Consider the following 16,916-nt stretch of genomic DNA (forward strand, 5'->3'; position numbering starts at 1 on the left):
CGTTGTGATTTGCACTTCAGGGCCACTGTATAAAGAGGCATCAGTATCATTTTCAGTCTGTTTCTCAGCCATTACAAAACTCCTCACAGGGCCTTTAAAATCACCAAAGTAAAATACATTTCTAAGATAATAAAAGACTAAAATATTAAACCATTAAAATAACTTAAGATGCTAGACTTAAAATAAATTAATAAGTCCAGTAGTCCTTACAATGACAGAGAAACTCCAAGATTTAGCTTCGGAGGTCATTAAAACGGAGCCGTGGTTGACAATTGCCATACCGGAAACAAGAGCTTTTATTGTGACAGGTTTGGACCGGAAGTCATGTTAAAGCAAACACTGGCGCACAAACCCTCAGCACTGCAGCACCCCGGTGTATTGGAAAGGTAAAGACACATTTAACGTGTTCGATGGAAAGATATCATACACACAACAGCAGCAAGTTAATATGTTTAATGCCGAAAGACGAGCGCGTTGTCAGACAGCTATTTCACATTGCTAAGAAGCCTAAGCTAATGTTATGCTAACACCTCATGAGACGTCTATGCGAGTTACCACGGTGACCAGAGCTATCCTAAACTTTTCCTGCTAGCTGGTTGCTTTTATTGTCATTATCTAAGACATGAGTAATTTAAAGTAGTTTTCCTCACTTCGAATTATATCTCTTCATATGATTTGAAGATATGTCCTGGTTCGTAGCTTCCTGTGTATAATAGCTTTTGTCCACCCTTAGAGAAAACTTTAAATGCAGTGAAACAATTTACATTTTTATTTTCACCTTGTATGTTAAAATCTTTAATTTGTCTTTAGTTTCAAGCCATGGCTACAGACTCTTCCCTCCTCAACTCTGAGCTGGAGTTACAACAGCAAGAGGAGCTGTATCAACAGCTGCTGTTACAGGTAATCATTCTCTCTTTGTGTTCACACATGGATTTAACATAACAATGATCAATGGTGTACTCAGGCTATTTGAGGAAGCAAGGAAAATAGAACAGCACCTCCTTTCAAACCTGATACTCCAATTTGAGGGTTGATTTAAATAAATGGAGGCAGAGGTATAAAGAGGGGGGTTTGGGGGTCTTCTCCTAGGGAATTTTGAGCATCTAACACTTAAAGCTGCTGTTGGATGTCAGAGTAAACATCTGTTCAGAGAGAGGGACTTTGAATGTCAACACTATCCCTCCCAACCAGATATCCTCTTAGCCCCCCAACACAGATCGGCGTGTGCAGGCTAAGGTGATACTTGAGCCTGGTGGGACAGCTCAGGGTGTTGTTATCCTTTTCTGTCCATGTTTATCTGTGGGGGCGGGAGGAGGAGGGAGGCAGAGGACTCAAGAGGTTACGGGATACTGTAGACCAAGGCACCAAAATAAATACATAAAGAAATAAGGAAGAAGAGAAAGTGTGTGTGAAGTCACGATAGTGCAGAACTCATAACCAATCGGACGATGTAGTAGGGGCCGCCCATAAACCAATCAGGACAGAGGAGGATTGGAGATTATCTATGATTAGTCCTTCATAACGGGAACGAGGGGAATAATAACATTGCTTGATACAAAGGCATTGAAAACACAGAGATTTCGCTATAGTCTCAAATTACTGACCTATGAGTACCGATGGGCATTATGACCTTTTCTCCAAAAAAAGAAAAAAAGTAACGTTTTTTACACCATTCCTACCAACAGCAGCTTTAATTCCCTGTATTGTAGTGAATATTTCAGAGACCATTTGTACTGGAAATTAAATTATGTAAAAGAAAAAAAACAAAACAATTGGTACATAAATAACAACCTTTTCGTTTTTACTGCAGTAGTTACGCCAAAGCAAACTCACTGCGCAAATATTGTACAGCTACTTTTTGCCAGCTCCCGGACATTTTAAGGTGAAATATTTACTTAAATGTTACTCTGAATGAGTTGTCATGTATCAATCAAGCCAACTTAAATGTCAAAACTATAACTGACCATCTAGTTCGTTTTTAATAGTTTCACGTTCATTATCTCTGACAGAAGCCAATCAGAGTTAAAGTAGAGCAGGTCTGAATCCTATGTTTGAGCAGCTGACCAATCAACACAGAGATATAAACATTGCACACCACAGACTTCTTGTGGTGTAGTGTTTTAGCATGTCTGAGCAGAGTGTGAGAATGAGACTGACGGTGAAAGCCTGTGTCACACGCCAGGGGCTTGAGCGTTGGCAACCCTGGTAATAATGTTATGCCCTGTGTTTTTATTATGCCATTTATCATGCTTGGGATTTGCACTCAAGAGTATGCAAAGCTGTCATCAAGGAAAAAGAGGACTACTTTACATAATCTAAAATATAAAACATATTCTGGTTTGTTTAACACTTTTTTGTTAATTAGATAATTCCATATATATTGTTTCATAGTTTTGATGTCTTTGGTATTAATCTACAGTGTTTAAAATAAATACAAACCCTTGAATGAGAAGGTGTGTTCAAACTTTTGACTGGAAGTGTAGTTGAGTACATGTAACATTCTACGTGGATCTGCAAACTTTAACTGAGCCTGAATACACTGTTGCTTATCCATCCAGACTATCGGAACAATGCAGACGGAAAATTCAGACTCCAAAGTAATTCGGCCACTTCCTGGTAAGTGTGTCCACAAGATCAACAAATCAAACCTTACTGTTTGGAGAGTGTTATACACACTATTTTTGATTTTTGTGTTAGACATTTTCCTTTTCTGCGTCTCTTTCCTCTGTGTGTGTTTGTCATTTTGCTTCCTCTCCTCCCTTCATAGGCATATGTGTAAAGACTCTTTCAGAGCCAAGCAAGCAGAAGATCTTCGTCAACATCTGTCAGTCACTCTCAGTCCCACAGCCTCCAGAACTGTCAAGAGATGAGCTTGTGGAGCTGCTTCAGTCAGAGGATCCCAGCAGTTACAGAGTTCCCATGAGCCTGGGCGAGCCACACACTGAAATGGACAACAGTAAGTGATCAGGGGTGTGTCCGGACTTTTTTGGGGCTGCGGTGGCAGGCCCAAAAAAGGCAGGGGAACTGACTTCTGCAGGGGTGGCATGATGTCTATGTACACACACACACACACACACACACACACACACACACACACACACACACACACACACACACACACACACACACACACACACAAACACAAAAAATACTATTTATATACCCTTCTTATTTCTGCATATCATACCTACTTCACATTATTAAATAAGGTATTGTGCAGATGTTTTACAACAGCAGAATGACACAGTTTTAAAGGACTGTAAAAACAATGTAGGTCAAAAGTGACAATTTAAACTCATTTGAAAATTTCCAATGAATTTATTTTTGAGAGTAAGACCCTCTTGAGGAATTTCATTGCATTTCTTTGCCTTAATAATGAGATACAGTTACAAACAGTGTACTAATGATATTTGTGACATTAAGGAACATTTTCTTTTCTTTATACATTTTTGATGGACCAATTAATCTCCTTTACATCTGTACAATGAAACAGATGCATAAAGTATTTTTTACAATATGAAGTACTATCAAAGGGGAAGTGCTATATTTAATTTTAAATAAAACTAATGTTGAGGCTAATCCAACCTTCTGTCATTTAGCCACTTGAGGTTAGTAGAAGAGCCACCGACACACACCTTACACAAAGCACGCACGGAGATGTCGGCTTCCATAATAACAATAACAATAATCTCATCCGGTTGACTTTTCCAGTATACGAAAAACAAAAACAGACAAATGCAATAATTAAACTTAATGATGAAAAACGCGGTCAGAAAACTGTTCCTCTCCACCATCTAACCCACCAGAACAGAACAAATATCAGCACCTTTAAATGTTACCTACTGGCTTAAACTAGACTAAAAGTTTGTGAGTTTTTGTTGACTAAAACTGGACTAAAACTATCACATATATAAATGACTAAAATGTGACTAAAACTAATAAGCATTTTCTTCCATAAGACTAAGACTAAGATAGCTGCCAAATACAACACTGCTTTCAAGTGGATTTAATAAGGCAGAGCGATACATAAACAAGCTTACACAGGAGGGCATATAAAACATGTCAGGATGATTTCGAGTCACCCTCTAAGCCTAAAGATAAAACAAAGTCTAAACGACATCACAGGAATGAAATTCACCGCAGGGAGAGGCCTGAGCCCGAGAGAGGAGGGAGAGGCAACATACCACATACTGTAGGTATCTGAAGTATACAGTTGTGAAGTCACAGGCAGCCTGACATAATATAGTTAAGAACATGAAAATGGTCATGTCTTTAAAGGTAATGTATTAACCCCCTTACCAAAAGTATTAACCCGAGTCAATGTCTGATAATAAGGTTGGAAACATTCACAGGAAGAAGAGGAAACATTAGTTCAGTGATAAGTCAGTGGAAGTTTTGGAGTGTTTACATTAGCAGGAGCTTTGTGCAGAGTGTTTACAAGACAGCGCCTAGAGAAAGAGAAATAGAGATGGAGAAGGAGCAGCGTTGAATCCTCTTTACGAACTAAGAATCAGAAAGTACTTTACCAAATTCACAGTAATGCTTTTATTGTTCAGGCCTGTAGGTCCAGTGACTAAGTAAAGCTGATGCTACAGTCATATGTACTTTTATCTTTGGAAATCAGCCTCGAAGAAAGGATACACATGCAGCACAGCATACATGCACGCAGAGCAGACCACTTTTAAAAATTCATTTCTCACAAGATACTTTGGATTTGCAGCCATCAAGCAGACAGAAATGCTGCAAGTGGACATCCTGTGACAGTTTCCCCAAAGCTATAGATGCTACTCATCAAATTTATCACAATGTATTTCATCATGAGAAACAGTGCATCCTTAAGAGCACTCTTCAATCAATCAATCAATCTTTATTTGTATAGCGACAAATCACAAACGTTAGCTCAAGACGCTTTCACTTACATAGCAGGTCCAGACCATACTCTATGTTAAATTATTAACAAAGACCCAACATCAAGACAGGATAAGACTCTTATCTTATCTAAGAGTCTTATCTCATCTTAATCCACCATGAGCGTTGCACTTCACAGTATTTAACCAGTTACAGTGGTGAGGAAAAACTTCTTTTAACAGGACCTCCAGCAGGACTAGACTCATGTTAGACAGCCACCTGCCTCGATCGATCCCTCAGTGCTGTTATTTCTTTACTCTGTATTTTAGTAAACACATAATTGTATTTTCAGTGAGTAAATGAAAGCTGCAGACACAAGCCCTCTTTGAAGCTCTCAGTAAACAGGAAATGATACGTTACCACACATATCTCATCTGCGAGATTCTTTATACATAACACCTCAAGCAGAGGAAGTCCACGTCCTGTGGTTTCCTGGTTTACACTGACACAGAGTAACTATCATTTGATTCATGTCCAAATCTATTTAACATAATCTGTGTTCAAAGAGCTAGAACATCACTTTTTAAAAAAATCTTGGTTCCCATGTTTGATTTCCTCAATAATCATAACAGCTGAGAAGTATTCAGCTCTAAAATTGAAACATCTTTAACCTGGGTCCGGATTTTCCCATGGTGTTCCTTGTGTACTAAGAGCCTGTGTCCTTTAAAGCTACACTTTTAAAACATGAAATACAGTTTGAAATGACTTCAACCTTTTTATTTTCCAACTATCTCCTTGTTTTATTGATTAATGTCTTCTCTGTTTTAGATTCCCAGGGTTGCACAGCGTATGATGTCGTCATCAACCAAGACTTCTTCCAGAGATGTCAGGTGTGTGTGTGTGTGTGTGTGTGTGTGTGTGTGTGTGTGTGTGTGTGTGTGTGTGTGTGTGTGTGTGTGTGTGTGTGTGTGTGTGTGTGTGTGTGTGTGTGTGTGTGTGTGTGTGTGCGTGCGTGCGCGCGCGCGCGCGCGTGTGTGTGTGTACATGTTTTCATCCATCCACACAGGTTCATACTGATGTCAAGTTTGAGTTTGGTTGCGTGCCTGAATTAGAATAGAGTTATAGTAAAACAATTCTTGTAACTAGACCAGCGTGATTTCTTTTTACCTTTACATGTTTCGACTACAAACTTCCTGCAGTCTTCTCTCAGAAGAGTCTCTTGATGTTGTTCTGAGGTTTGGTCATCCTACCTGAAGTGACAGGATGATCCCGCCCCTCTAGTCCGATAGTCTTAGGACAGCATCCCAGGTGTGTGACAGCAGGTGTAATTGAAATTAAAGCCGCAAGCGGCGATGAACGGGCCCTCGCACACCCGCAGCCGCCGCCTACGCGAGCCACCGTCGCATACGCGAGCCGCCCCCAAACGTTACCCGCCGCTTGATGTTTGCCGACGCGTGATGCGAGGACAAGATCTGAGAGCATATGCTGCCTTAGGTAAGTTGACAGTAAGCCACACCCACAATTTTAGTCTGAACAGAATTCCTTTAATCCTTTTTACATTTTCACATTGAAATCTGTATGTGCGTTGATGCACTGCCTGAAAGTCAAAGTAAATTCAAATAAGAGCATTTGAAGAATATTTAAAAACTGAGCCCAAAAAAACAATATAACACATTAATAACAGTAATTGTCCTTTATTTCCAGATGTGCAGCTTGACTCATCATAACAGATTTTTGCTGCTGGATCTCCTTCCTTGCTGTTTAAATTAGTTCTGCAGGGCTTGTTTCTCACTTGCATTTTGATGCCCCGCCTCAACACATGCCACGCCCACAATTTTAATCAGAACAGAATTCTGTTAACACTAATTTAATCCTCAATATGTGTGCTATTGAATGTGCTTTGTTTGGACAGAATAGAATAAAAACTCTAGGAGAAATGAGCAAAAGTATGCACCCTTATTTCGGCTGCGTTTTTTATGTTCAAAGCTAGGTGGCGCTCTTCCTGTTGAGTTTGGGATATTGGTGCAAGAGGCTTTTTTGTGCGGCATGATGTCCTAAATATGCATAAAATTTTTCAGGCATGTAGCTCAAAATAACCCCTATGGGGAGGGGTTTTTGAAAACTGTAGGGGGCGCTAGTGAGCACATTTTTTCGACTTTTTTGGCCAAACCCATAAAATGTCGCAATTTTTCCCTGGACTGACGAGTGTCTTGGATGAGGTGAAATTACGTGCATATTAAAGTCACAAAAATCCATTTTTGGAGGTTTTTTTTTTATGGCCCGCCCAAAAATTTGTCACGCATACATCTTTTGTCTGAACAGAATGCCTTTACTTTGTATTAATCGTCAATGGGTTTACTGTAGAATGTGCCTAGTTTGGCTTGAATTGGAGAAAAACTGTAGGAGTAGCTGTCAAAAGTATGCACCCTTATTTTGCCACGTTTTTCACATTCAGAGCTGTATGTGCATTTCATGCCCTGCCTCAACGCATACCACGCCCACAATTTTTGTCTGACCAGAAATCCTTTTACCCTTATTTAATCGTCAATATGTCTGCTATACAATGTGCCTTGTTTGAACTGAATCGGAGAAAAACTCTGGAAGGAGCTCTCAAAAGTATGCACCCTTATTTGGGCGTCATTCAAAACTGTATGTGTGTTTGATGCCCTGCCTCAACGGCTGCCACGCCCACATTTTTTGTCTAATCAAAATTCTGTTCCATAACATTTTCTCGTCAAGGTGTCTACTATAGGTTGCCCTTGGTTTGGACTGAATCGGAGAAAAGCTCTGGCGCGCAATAGCGTTTGCGTGCACCCTTATGCTAGCTGTGTTTTTTATGTTCAAAGCTAGGTGGCGCTCTTCCTGTTGAGTTTGGGATATCGGTGCAAGAGGCATCTTTGTGCGGCATGATGTCCTGAATATGCGTAAAATTTTTCAGGCATGTAGCTCAAAATAACCCCTATGGGGAGTTGTTTTTGAAACCTGTAGGGGGCGCCAGTGAGCACATTTTTTTTTACTTTTTTCGCAAAACCCATAAAATGTCGCAATTTTTCCTTGGACTGACGAGTGAGTTGGATGTCGTGAAATTACGTGCATATTAAAGCCACAAAAATCAATTTTTTGACGTTTTTTTTGATGCCCCGCCCCAAAGTCTGCCACGCCCACATATTTTGTCTAAATGGAATGCCTTTAATTTGTATTAATCCTCAATGGGTTTACTATAGAATGTGCCTAGTTTGGACTGAATCGGAGAAAAGCTCTAGGAGAAATGAGCAAAAGTATGCACCCTGATTTGGACGTATTTGGACACTTTTAGGAGCAAATTTAGACTTTCAAAAGTAGGTGGCGCTCTTCCTGTTGAGTTTTGGATATGGGTGTGTGAGGCTTTTTTGTGCGTCCTGGGGCCATTAATATGCATAAAAATTTTCAAGCATGTAGCTCAAAATAACCCCAATACGAAAGCGATTTTGAAAACTTTAGGGGGCGCTACCGAGCACATTTTTGCACAAAAAATTTTGAGACCCATAAATTAGTAAATTTTTCACCAGGCCCAATGACTGTGCAAAAATATCCGTGCTTTCATTCACGTTCAAGGGGCCAAAAAGGCGTTCAAAGTCGCGTAAGAAAGAAGATATATAATCCTTAGGGATGCAATAGGGCCTTCGCCACCGGTGGCCACCAGCGGTGCTCGGGCCCTAACAAGGTAAAAAGAAAACACAACTGTCTAATAACAAGAATGGTTGTACTCTAATATACAAATTCAGACCAAATGAACTTTGAGTTATTTGAATTTGTGCAGTTGTACATTTTCTTGCGCATAACATCTGCTTCAGATCAAGCTGTTTGTTTTGTTTTTCTGACTGCTTGACTCAACTGCTTTACTTTTCCAACTCCTATCTAATCAATCAACCAGACTTTATTTGTAAATAACTTTTCATACAGAAATTGAGAGTAAAAGATACAGTAAATAAACATGTAGGCCCAAGTAGGGGTTTTTCAGGGGGAGATTAATTACCAAGAGTTAAATTTGGACCCTCGTTCATGCAGCCGAAAAGTACCTAACCCAACAGTCAAAACCCCCCTGCACCTACTCCAAACCCCACTCCACACTGCATATACAGGTAAAGAAAACCCTCTTTATCAAGACTCATAAAAACAAGAGCTAAGTAAAGGAAACGCTATCATGAGGTCTAAATGAGGAAACACAGGAGGTTCAATAAAATGTTAATATTTTAAGATTGATAGCTAAGACAAATGGAAGAATAGAGGTAATAAATAAGATATTAAAACATATTTGAATCACACTGTGTGTGTTTGTCATACTGTGTGTGTTCATAAAAATCTGGTGCAATTTTATCCCTGCAAGAACTTACCTTACTATGTATTCACAAGACAAAAGTCTACATAGTGTACACATCTGTAATAATTGCTATATTTTACCTTTGTTATTATTATTTTTGTTATTTTATTTTTACCTTAATTATCATTATTTTGTTTTTATACCATTATTATTATTATTATTATTATTATTATTATTATTATTATTATTATTATTATTATTATTATATGTTCAAGTATGTCAGTCCACTGTTGTATTCCCTGTCCCTTGTTGTAAGCTGCTAGAACAAAATAATTTCCCCCAATGGCGGATCAATCAAGTATACCTAATCTATACTAATCTAATGAGTCAATAAATAATAAACTATTTGAGTAAAAATATTCAAATATTAAAAAGGCAATAGTAATACAATTAAAATAAGATGTATACACTAAAATGTAATTAATTGATATTAAATAAAGTCACATCAGATAAGATAGAATGAAACTCTTGAGTCTGTTTGTAAAAATATTTATACACACGTGGGCCATCGTGATAGAAAGCTGCCTCACTAAATGAGCTACTTAGTGTTGTTATGGTCTCCTGGAGGGGGTGTGACGTGTTGTCTGTCAGAGAAGATAGCTTTGCTATCATCCTCCTGTCAGCCACCACCTCCACAGGGTCCAGCTGGCAGCCCAGGACAGAGCTGGCCTTCTTCACCAGTCTGTTCAGCTTCTTCCTGTCAGCAGCAGAGATGCTGCTTCCCAAGCAGACCACTTCAAAGAAGATGGCTGATGCCACCACAGAGTCAAAGAAGGACTTCTGAAGAGCCCCCTCCACACCAAAAGACCTGAGTCTCCTGAGCAGAAAGAGTCTGCATTGTACGTTCTTATAGAGTGCGTTGCAGTCAAGGGAGAGGTTCCGGTGGCTGGTGGTGAGGCTTTCAGCAGTGTGACTGCCCCCTGGTGGCTGGCTGCAGTATAGGTCAAAAAATCCGTCTCCCCCATTAATTTGAATGGGGGAGCAGTCAAACTTTAAAAAATAAATACACGTCGAACGAATGTTTCTCACATCCGTATGCTGTGGTGATATGTAGTTAGTATTTGACTGTTTTGTGTCCAAGGCCTCTTTTTCCTGAAAAGTTTATTTTTCGTTAGTTATTAGAGGTTAAAAAACAGGGTTTTACTTCCGGGTTTCCTTTGATTCACAGCCGCCGTGGAGTGAAACTTCAAAGGACACACAGCGTCTTGTGACATTACGCTGTAGGGCGGAGCTTATTACAGTGGCTTCACAGGCTCTGGCTGCACAATGGCTGCGCCCAGGAGGGGGATTTTTTGGCTTCAGAACCATACAATGGGAAGAGGCGGAGCAACATTGTCCATTTTTATTTACAGTCTATGGTTGCAGTTGTCTGACCAGTCCAGTTTATTGTTCAGGTGAACACCCAGGTACTTGTAAGATTTCACAATCTCGTTGTCCGTTCCCTGGATGTTCACTGGTGTGGGAGGAGAGGGCTTGCGTCTTCTGAAATCCACCACCAGCTCTTTGGTCTTTCCTGCGTTGAGCTGGCGGTGGTTTCTCTGGCACCAGACTGCAAAATCCTGCGTCAGTTCTCTGTACTCCCTGTCGTCCCCATTGGTGATTAGGCCAACAATTGCGGAGTCGTCAGAGAACTTTTGCAGGTAGCAGCTCGCTGTGTTGTGGGTGAAGTCTGCAGTGTAGAGGGTGAACAGGAACGGAGCCAGAACCGTTCCCTGGGGGACGATGGTGTCGGTCTGACACTTTGTTCTGACTTCTGGCACAATTTTGTTTCCCACAAAGTCAATGTGTGGTGAGGATCGGTCATTAAATCATGAGTCATCTCTGTGATTGTAAACCACACATTCTTTATTGTACAGCGAATATTCCTATTGAGATACAATGTCTGTTTTACAAGAGAGTCTTTGTTAAGACTGCAACATTAAAAGTTTCCCACAAAGAAAAGGACAGACGATAAACACTGAGAAGTAACCGTTACCTTAACCAATGAATGAGCAGGGGCCAATAGTGACTAACAAAATCAGTTGCCTTTTATAGATTTACTGAAGGAAACATGACAGATGAGTTATCATTTAATTTTGCCACTTTAATCTGTTGTGCTGTTAATGTGTTTTGCTGCTTGTATTGAGTTTACCTATGTAACCTGTAACGTATAAATGTTTGTCTTGCAGAAGGACCCTCTCTTCGAACAGTTTGTCATTCTTGTGTCTTTAGAAGGTTTAGAGAACAAATACAATCTGGAACTAAGTAGAGGTGGGTGTGAGGTAGAAGTTTGTGTAACATGTCTCTTATGTTTGTAGCAGTTGTTGATGTTTTTGAATGTGTTTCTGCAGACTGGAAGGTGCTGAAAAACAGAAAGTTCTTGGGTTCCGTCAGCGAGCAGAATATCCGGACGAAGAGCAGGCCGGTGATCCAGGAGCTGCAGCCTCAGTACGTCTACTTACTGATCTCCTGTTTTGCTCCTGAATGTTTACAAAAATGTGAAGAATATGAAATCATTGTTGCTGTGCGAATTTGATCAAATGTTCTCATCCCAGCCGGGGGATATCGTGTACACTCACATTGGGACTAAAGGCTTTCTAAGATCTATGAGCTTGGTTTACTCTGTGCTTGTCCCTTTGTTCCCTCACAGGGAGAGCCTCACTGCTACAACCAAAAGGTAAAATTTTATGTAGAAAGAGAACTTTTCTCAAACTCTGAACATGTTTCTCACATCTTCTTTGACCTGAAGTGTTTACTTTATTTAATAGCTTCTACTTTTTCTTCCAGCCCTTGTCTTAGTTTGATTATTTCCTTATTGTCTTTAAATGGACTTCTTATCTTTCACCCATTTGTTTCTCTATCTTTGACTCTCTCCAGACCAGAGTTCTCTTTGCTTGTGGAGCCTCCTGCTGGTGATCCTGAATACCTCATCGCAGAGATAAAGCTACCGGGGGTGGTAAGACAAACAATCCACACACAAGAAGAAACACACTTTCTCTCTTCAAACTAAATATAAATCAGTTTTCTTTAAACCTCTCTTGTCTGTTTGGGTAATATGATGCAGAACAACAATGCATAGTGGAGTACACAATAACAAATCAAAAAACACAACACCACAAAAACGCAAAAACAAAAACAAAAAACAGGAAACAAAACAACAAGGAAAAATATCTAAAAATCAAAAAACACAGAACAAGAAAAAGGAAAAACAACGACAAATGAGGAAACAATAACAAAATCGAAAAATACAACAAAAACAACTTGACAGCAAGTAGGGAAAATAACAAAATAGAAAACAACAAATCAGAAAACTTAATGAAAAATTTGAAAAAAAACAACGAATCAAGAAACACATCAACAACAACAAAAAAACACAACACAATAGAAACTGCGACAAATCAGGAAAAAAAACAAAAACAATGACGAAAAGGGAAAATAACGAAAAATAAAAAAACTCAACAAAAAACACCACAACGAGAGAACGGAGAAACGAAAACACAATGAGAAATAAGAAAACACAATAACAAATCAAAAAACCCAACAACAACAAGTAAACACAACAAGAAGGAAAAACAACAATAAAATAGAAAGCATAACAAATCAGAAAACTTAACGAAAAATCAGAAGACACAACATCAGCACATTAACACATTGACAAAAAGGAAAAACACAACAACAAAAAAGAAAACACGACAAATCAGGCAACACAACGACATCCACTTTTTTAAAACTCCAGCACATTTTTCCAATCAGGAGCGATCCTGTCAGCAGATACCTGCCTTATTTGTTCGAAGTTAATGTTGTTGTGTTTTCTTCTGTGTGATGTGTTTTCTGATTTGTTGTTGTCAGTTTAAAAAAAAAAAAAAATTGAATTATTTGTTGTGTTTACACTTTAGGGCCACCGTAGTAAAAGAATCAGCTTCAGCTGCTTGCACAAGCCAGAAACTACTTATCATTAACCATCAAATAATGCCATGTTATATCATGAATAACCAGCTAAATGCAGATTTGTTCATGTTGTGTTGGAGGACAAAGCAAAGAGAATAAATTTGACACAAAAACTGTCAAATGGCTCTTTGTTGTACTGTATCCTCAGCCTGTGGAGATACAGATCTGGGCCCGTGTGCACGTCCAGCCATTTGCGATGAAAACAGGCCATTTGTACTAATGGTGAAAAAAAAATTGATAAGCGGTATGCATGAGCCAGGTTAACGTCCCAACAAAGCATTAAATGTAATGGCGGTAGACCCGCCCATTGCAGGTGCTAACGGCAGGATTACCGCACCTGTTAAGCTGTTTAAAAGATGGCGGGCATCTTGCTTATGCGTTACCGTTTAAGACAAAATATAAAATGTAAATAAAAGTAGTTCTGTAGATTATTTGACATGAATGAATTAGAACATAAATCTTAGGTAACCTACCAGCAATATTGTGAAGTAAATCCTTCCCAAACAACTCCGTCAACAATTCCCCATCCTTCAATGGGGGGACAGGTGGTCCTTCACCTGTGCCACGTTGGTGGCAGTGCTTGTTGCGCAAAGCCGCTTTCATGTTGCTTATTTTACTTCTACTGTGCGCTCAGAAACATCACACGCATTTACCCGGTTCAAGATCTTAAGCCAAACTTTCCCTTTATCCTTGTTTGTTATCTTTGATGATTGACTTGCTGATAATAGCTGATGGTTCATTCGTTATTCTTGTAATCAAATGTCCGTTTCTTCCACTAAAAATTAGTTTTTTCTTGATCTTCTCTCAGTCACACCGGTACCGCTCGCCATGTTTATTGTTGTTTATGCGTAGTAGGCATGCGCAAGTCGAATTAGTTGGATAGGGGTTTTCCAGCAGGTTCCCTGGACATATTACGTTTTGCACTGCCTCACTTTCATGGCGCAATTAGTTAATTTGCAGTTGTTCATGGGCCGTTCAATAACGGTACATTAAGACTGATGGTCCCATTTGTGTAATGGCTGGACGTGCATACAGACCCTGGTCTTTAGTTTGTTGAAGTTCCCACTTGAGCAGCTCCAGCCAGACTTGCATGAGAGAGATTACATCCTCTAAATGTATCAGTTAGTCTTCATACAGTGAAACAGCATCATTCTTCAGTGTACCTCAGTCTGAGCTGTGTAAACTTGTCTCCCATGCAGCCATCATCTCGCTTTCTGGTTCTGGATGTTGGTGAGGATCGTCTGGTGGTGACAGCTCGACCGTCACTCTTTTTTCTTGACATTTTCCATCCGTTCTTTGTTGATCAGGAGAAGAGCGTGGCACAGTACAACAACAGCACTCAGGTATGAAACACACAGGCAGTGCAGCACAAACACACAGTGTCAGCAGCAGCTGTAGTGGGTTTAACTCTGTGTTGTGTTGTTTTTACAGACATGGACATGTCTTAAGTTTTGTATTTTCAAACCAGCAACATGAACTGTAGCTGTAAAAACAAATATTTAAAAGGGTTTCTCTCATACATATATGTTCATAGCCTTCCTATGGATATCCCTGAGACAAAAAGGAAGGCTTAGCCAGAAACAGTCTCCAGGGTTTTTCTGCCATACTTGTCAAGTGTATCAACATTAGAAAAGACAGTAAAAGCACACAGCAAACTGTGCTTGAAAACACAGCCTTAACAGGACACAAAAGAATGTCATGCAGTGTTTCATAAAAAAATCTATGAAAAAAATCTATATATACACTACTGACTCATATCATATATTGCAACAATATCCATTTTGTCCCTGTGTTCTTTTTCACAGATCCTCACAGTCACCATGCCTGTGCTGTCTTCATGAAACTACAGAAGTTATAACAGATTATTTTTGTCTCTATCAAACATGATGCTAAATCAATAAAAATGTTTTTCTATAAAGCCCAGTTTCTTTCTTATTTGATGTATCGTTGTTTATTCAATGTAAGATTTTTTAAAGATGTTTACTGGTTGTTAAAATAAATAAACACTCATTATTGTGATAATGCCCTAATGAAAAAGAATAAGAGCTCAGTGAGGAATGCACACCCTACTTATGATTCTACTACTACTGCTACCACTACTACTACTACTACTACTATACTACTATACTACTGCCACTTTAAAAATAAAGATATTGGATTATTTTAGTTAGTCTACTTAGTTGGTTACATTATGTTGTATGGTCTGCCTCCCTCTACCTACCCTCTACTGTTCAACACTGTGATTGAGCATTGCAGGCAGCATATTGATTTCCACAATCCAAACCGGATGCACTGCAGCCAGAACTATGATCAGTTGGAGATCCAGTGTGGTTACTCTCCTGTTGGCTCTTTTGTATGTGGAGCTCTTCCCGTGAACAAGAAACCTCCCCTTTCATGGAAAAAATGAATGAGTAAAGCAGTCATCCTTCTATTTTTGGATCCATCTGCTGTGTCTGTTGGTCGCCTTCCTCACTCCTCTTTATGTCTCTCCTCATCCTGTTGCCAAGTATCCACATCTGTTCCCGTAGCTCAGCTCCCAGAGGTGAGTCCAAAAGCATAAATAAAGTTATTTTTTCTAAGGAACAGTTCAATGTCAGTGTTTCTACTTTTACTATGAGTGGTATTACCACCTCTGAAAATAGAGAAAAAAAGCTCAAAAACTTCCAGGTCTCTGGGATGGCAATTCCAGATAAAGGCAATCCATATTTCGTAGATTGCTTTGCAGTAAATTAGTTTTGCTAAGACAAAGTCTTGTACATTTTTGATTAAAATAAATGTAAAAAATATTAAGTGTAATGTTCAATGGTTAATAATAATGATAACATTTATTTATTTATTTTGACTGTAACATAAATTATACTATTATGATGTTACTATTACACAATATTAACATTTATTAATAAAATAATGTGTATTTTGGGGGAATGCTACAACTATTGAGACAAATAATCCTAAAGTTACTCAGTGATGCTGTCGTATCTTGACAGCCCGTGATGAGCAGATGCAGAAGGAACTTTGTGACACTGGCTTGCTTTTAGAGTAATACGTTTATTACAAAAAACAACACCAGTATCGAACAAGCATTCTGGACTGCTTGGGAGGACGACTCAGCCAGATCGTGTCTCTCTCCTCGAAGGCTGTTAGACAAGTTCTTTATATGGGTTTAAGTGATGTCCACGACACACACACGGACTTCCCTTAACATCTGGTTTATATTAGTACTTGACTCCAACTCTGTTCATATAAGGGTGTTGACTGTCACCGTAATTTACAGAATAGGCAAGGGGCCTCTATCTGCACTTTCCTGGAGCCACTCTAAGCAGCAAAGACTGTACCTTATATGGCTTAGATTCTTGGAACCATTCTAAACAGTATGGACTTTCCTTTTATATTGTTTTATATCAGATACTTCAATGCTTAGTGATATCAACAGAGTTTGGGCCAGTCACAACATGTGTTGTCTTACATTCAAACAAATACTGTGAACACTATAGCTTATGTTGCCACTTATAATTCTTAAAGGTAGTTAGATGTACAATTAACTGACATAGTATTTGGTTGGTCTAGTCCAAATTTTTTTTAGGAACCCAAAAGGAATTAAAAAAAATTCCCAGCTGTTCCCGGTCTCCCCTACATAATAAAGTGATGCTTTCACTTAGCTTAGCAAAACAATTGAAACATTTAGCGTGGCTATATTTGTACCATGAAACAAAGTGGTCAGTTAGCTTTTAAGTTGCAGGTAGTTTGATTTTATACTTTAACAGAGCCACGCTATTATCCC

The 16,916-nt window shown here is 39.1% G+C and overlaps 1 protein-coding gene across 2 annotated transcripts; it reads left to right on the plus strand.

The window, feature by feature from the left end:
• The first annotated feature begins 255 nt into the window (after positions 1-255).
• On the plus strand, positions 256-15,053 carry pih1d1 (PIH1 domain containing 1). Of its 2 annotated transcripts, none has more exons than XM_034712271.1 (11): positions 256-386; positions 811-900; positions 2,559-2,616; positions 2,768-2,956; positions 5,677-5,738; positions 11,377-11,458; positions 11,539-11,635; positions 11,838-11,864; positions 12,065-12,143; positions 14,335-14,478; positions 14,941-15,053. In XM_034712271.1, the coding sequence occupies exons 2-11, from the start codon at positions 820-822 to the stop codon at positions 14,974-14,976; spliced, it is 855 nt and encodes a 284-aa protein (XP_034568162.1). In that variant the 5' UTR covers positions 256-386; positions 811-819; the 3' UTR covers positions 14,977-15,053. The 2 variants fall into 2 exon arrangements, with proteins under 2 accessions (XP_034568162.1, XP_034568163.1); XM_034712272.1 differs by lacking the exon at positions 256-386 and adding an exon at positions 593-691.
• Positions 15,054-16,916: the final 1,863 nt, after the last annotated feature.

Source organism: Notolabrus celidotus, chromosome 20 (genome assembly GCF_009762535.1).
Source record: "Notolabrus celidotus isolate fNotCel1 chromosome 20, fNotCel1.pri, whole genome shotgun sequence".
NCBI classification, from domain to species: Eukaryota; Metazoa; Chordata; class Actinopteri; order Labriformes; family Labridae; genus Notolabrus; species Notolabrus celidotus.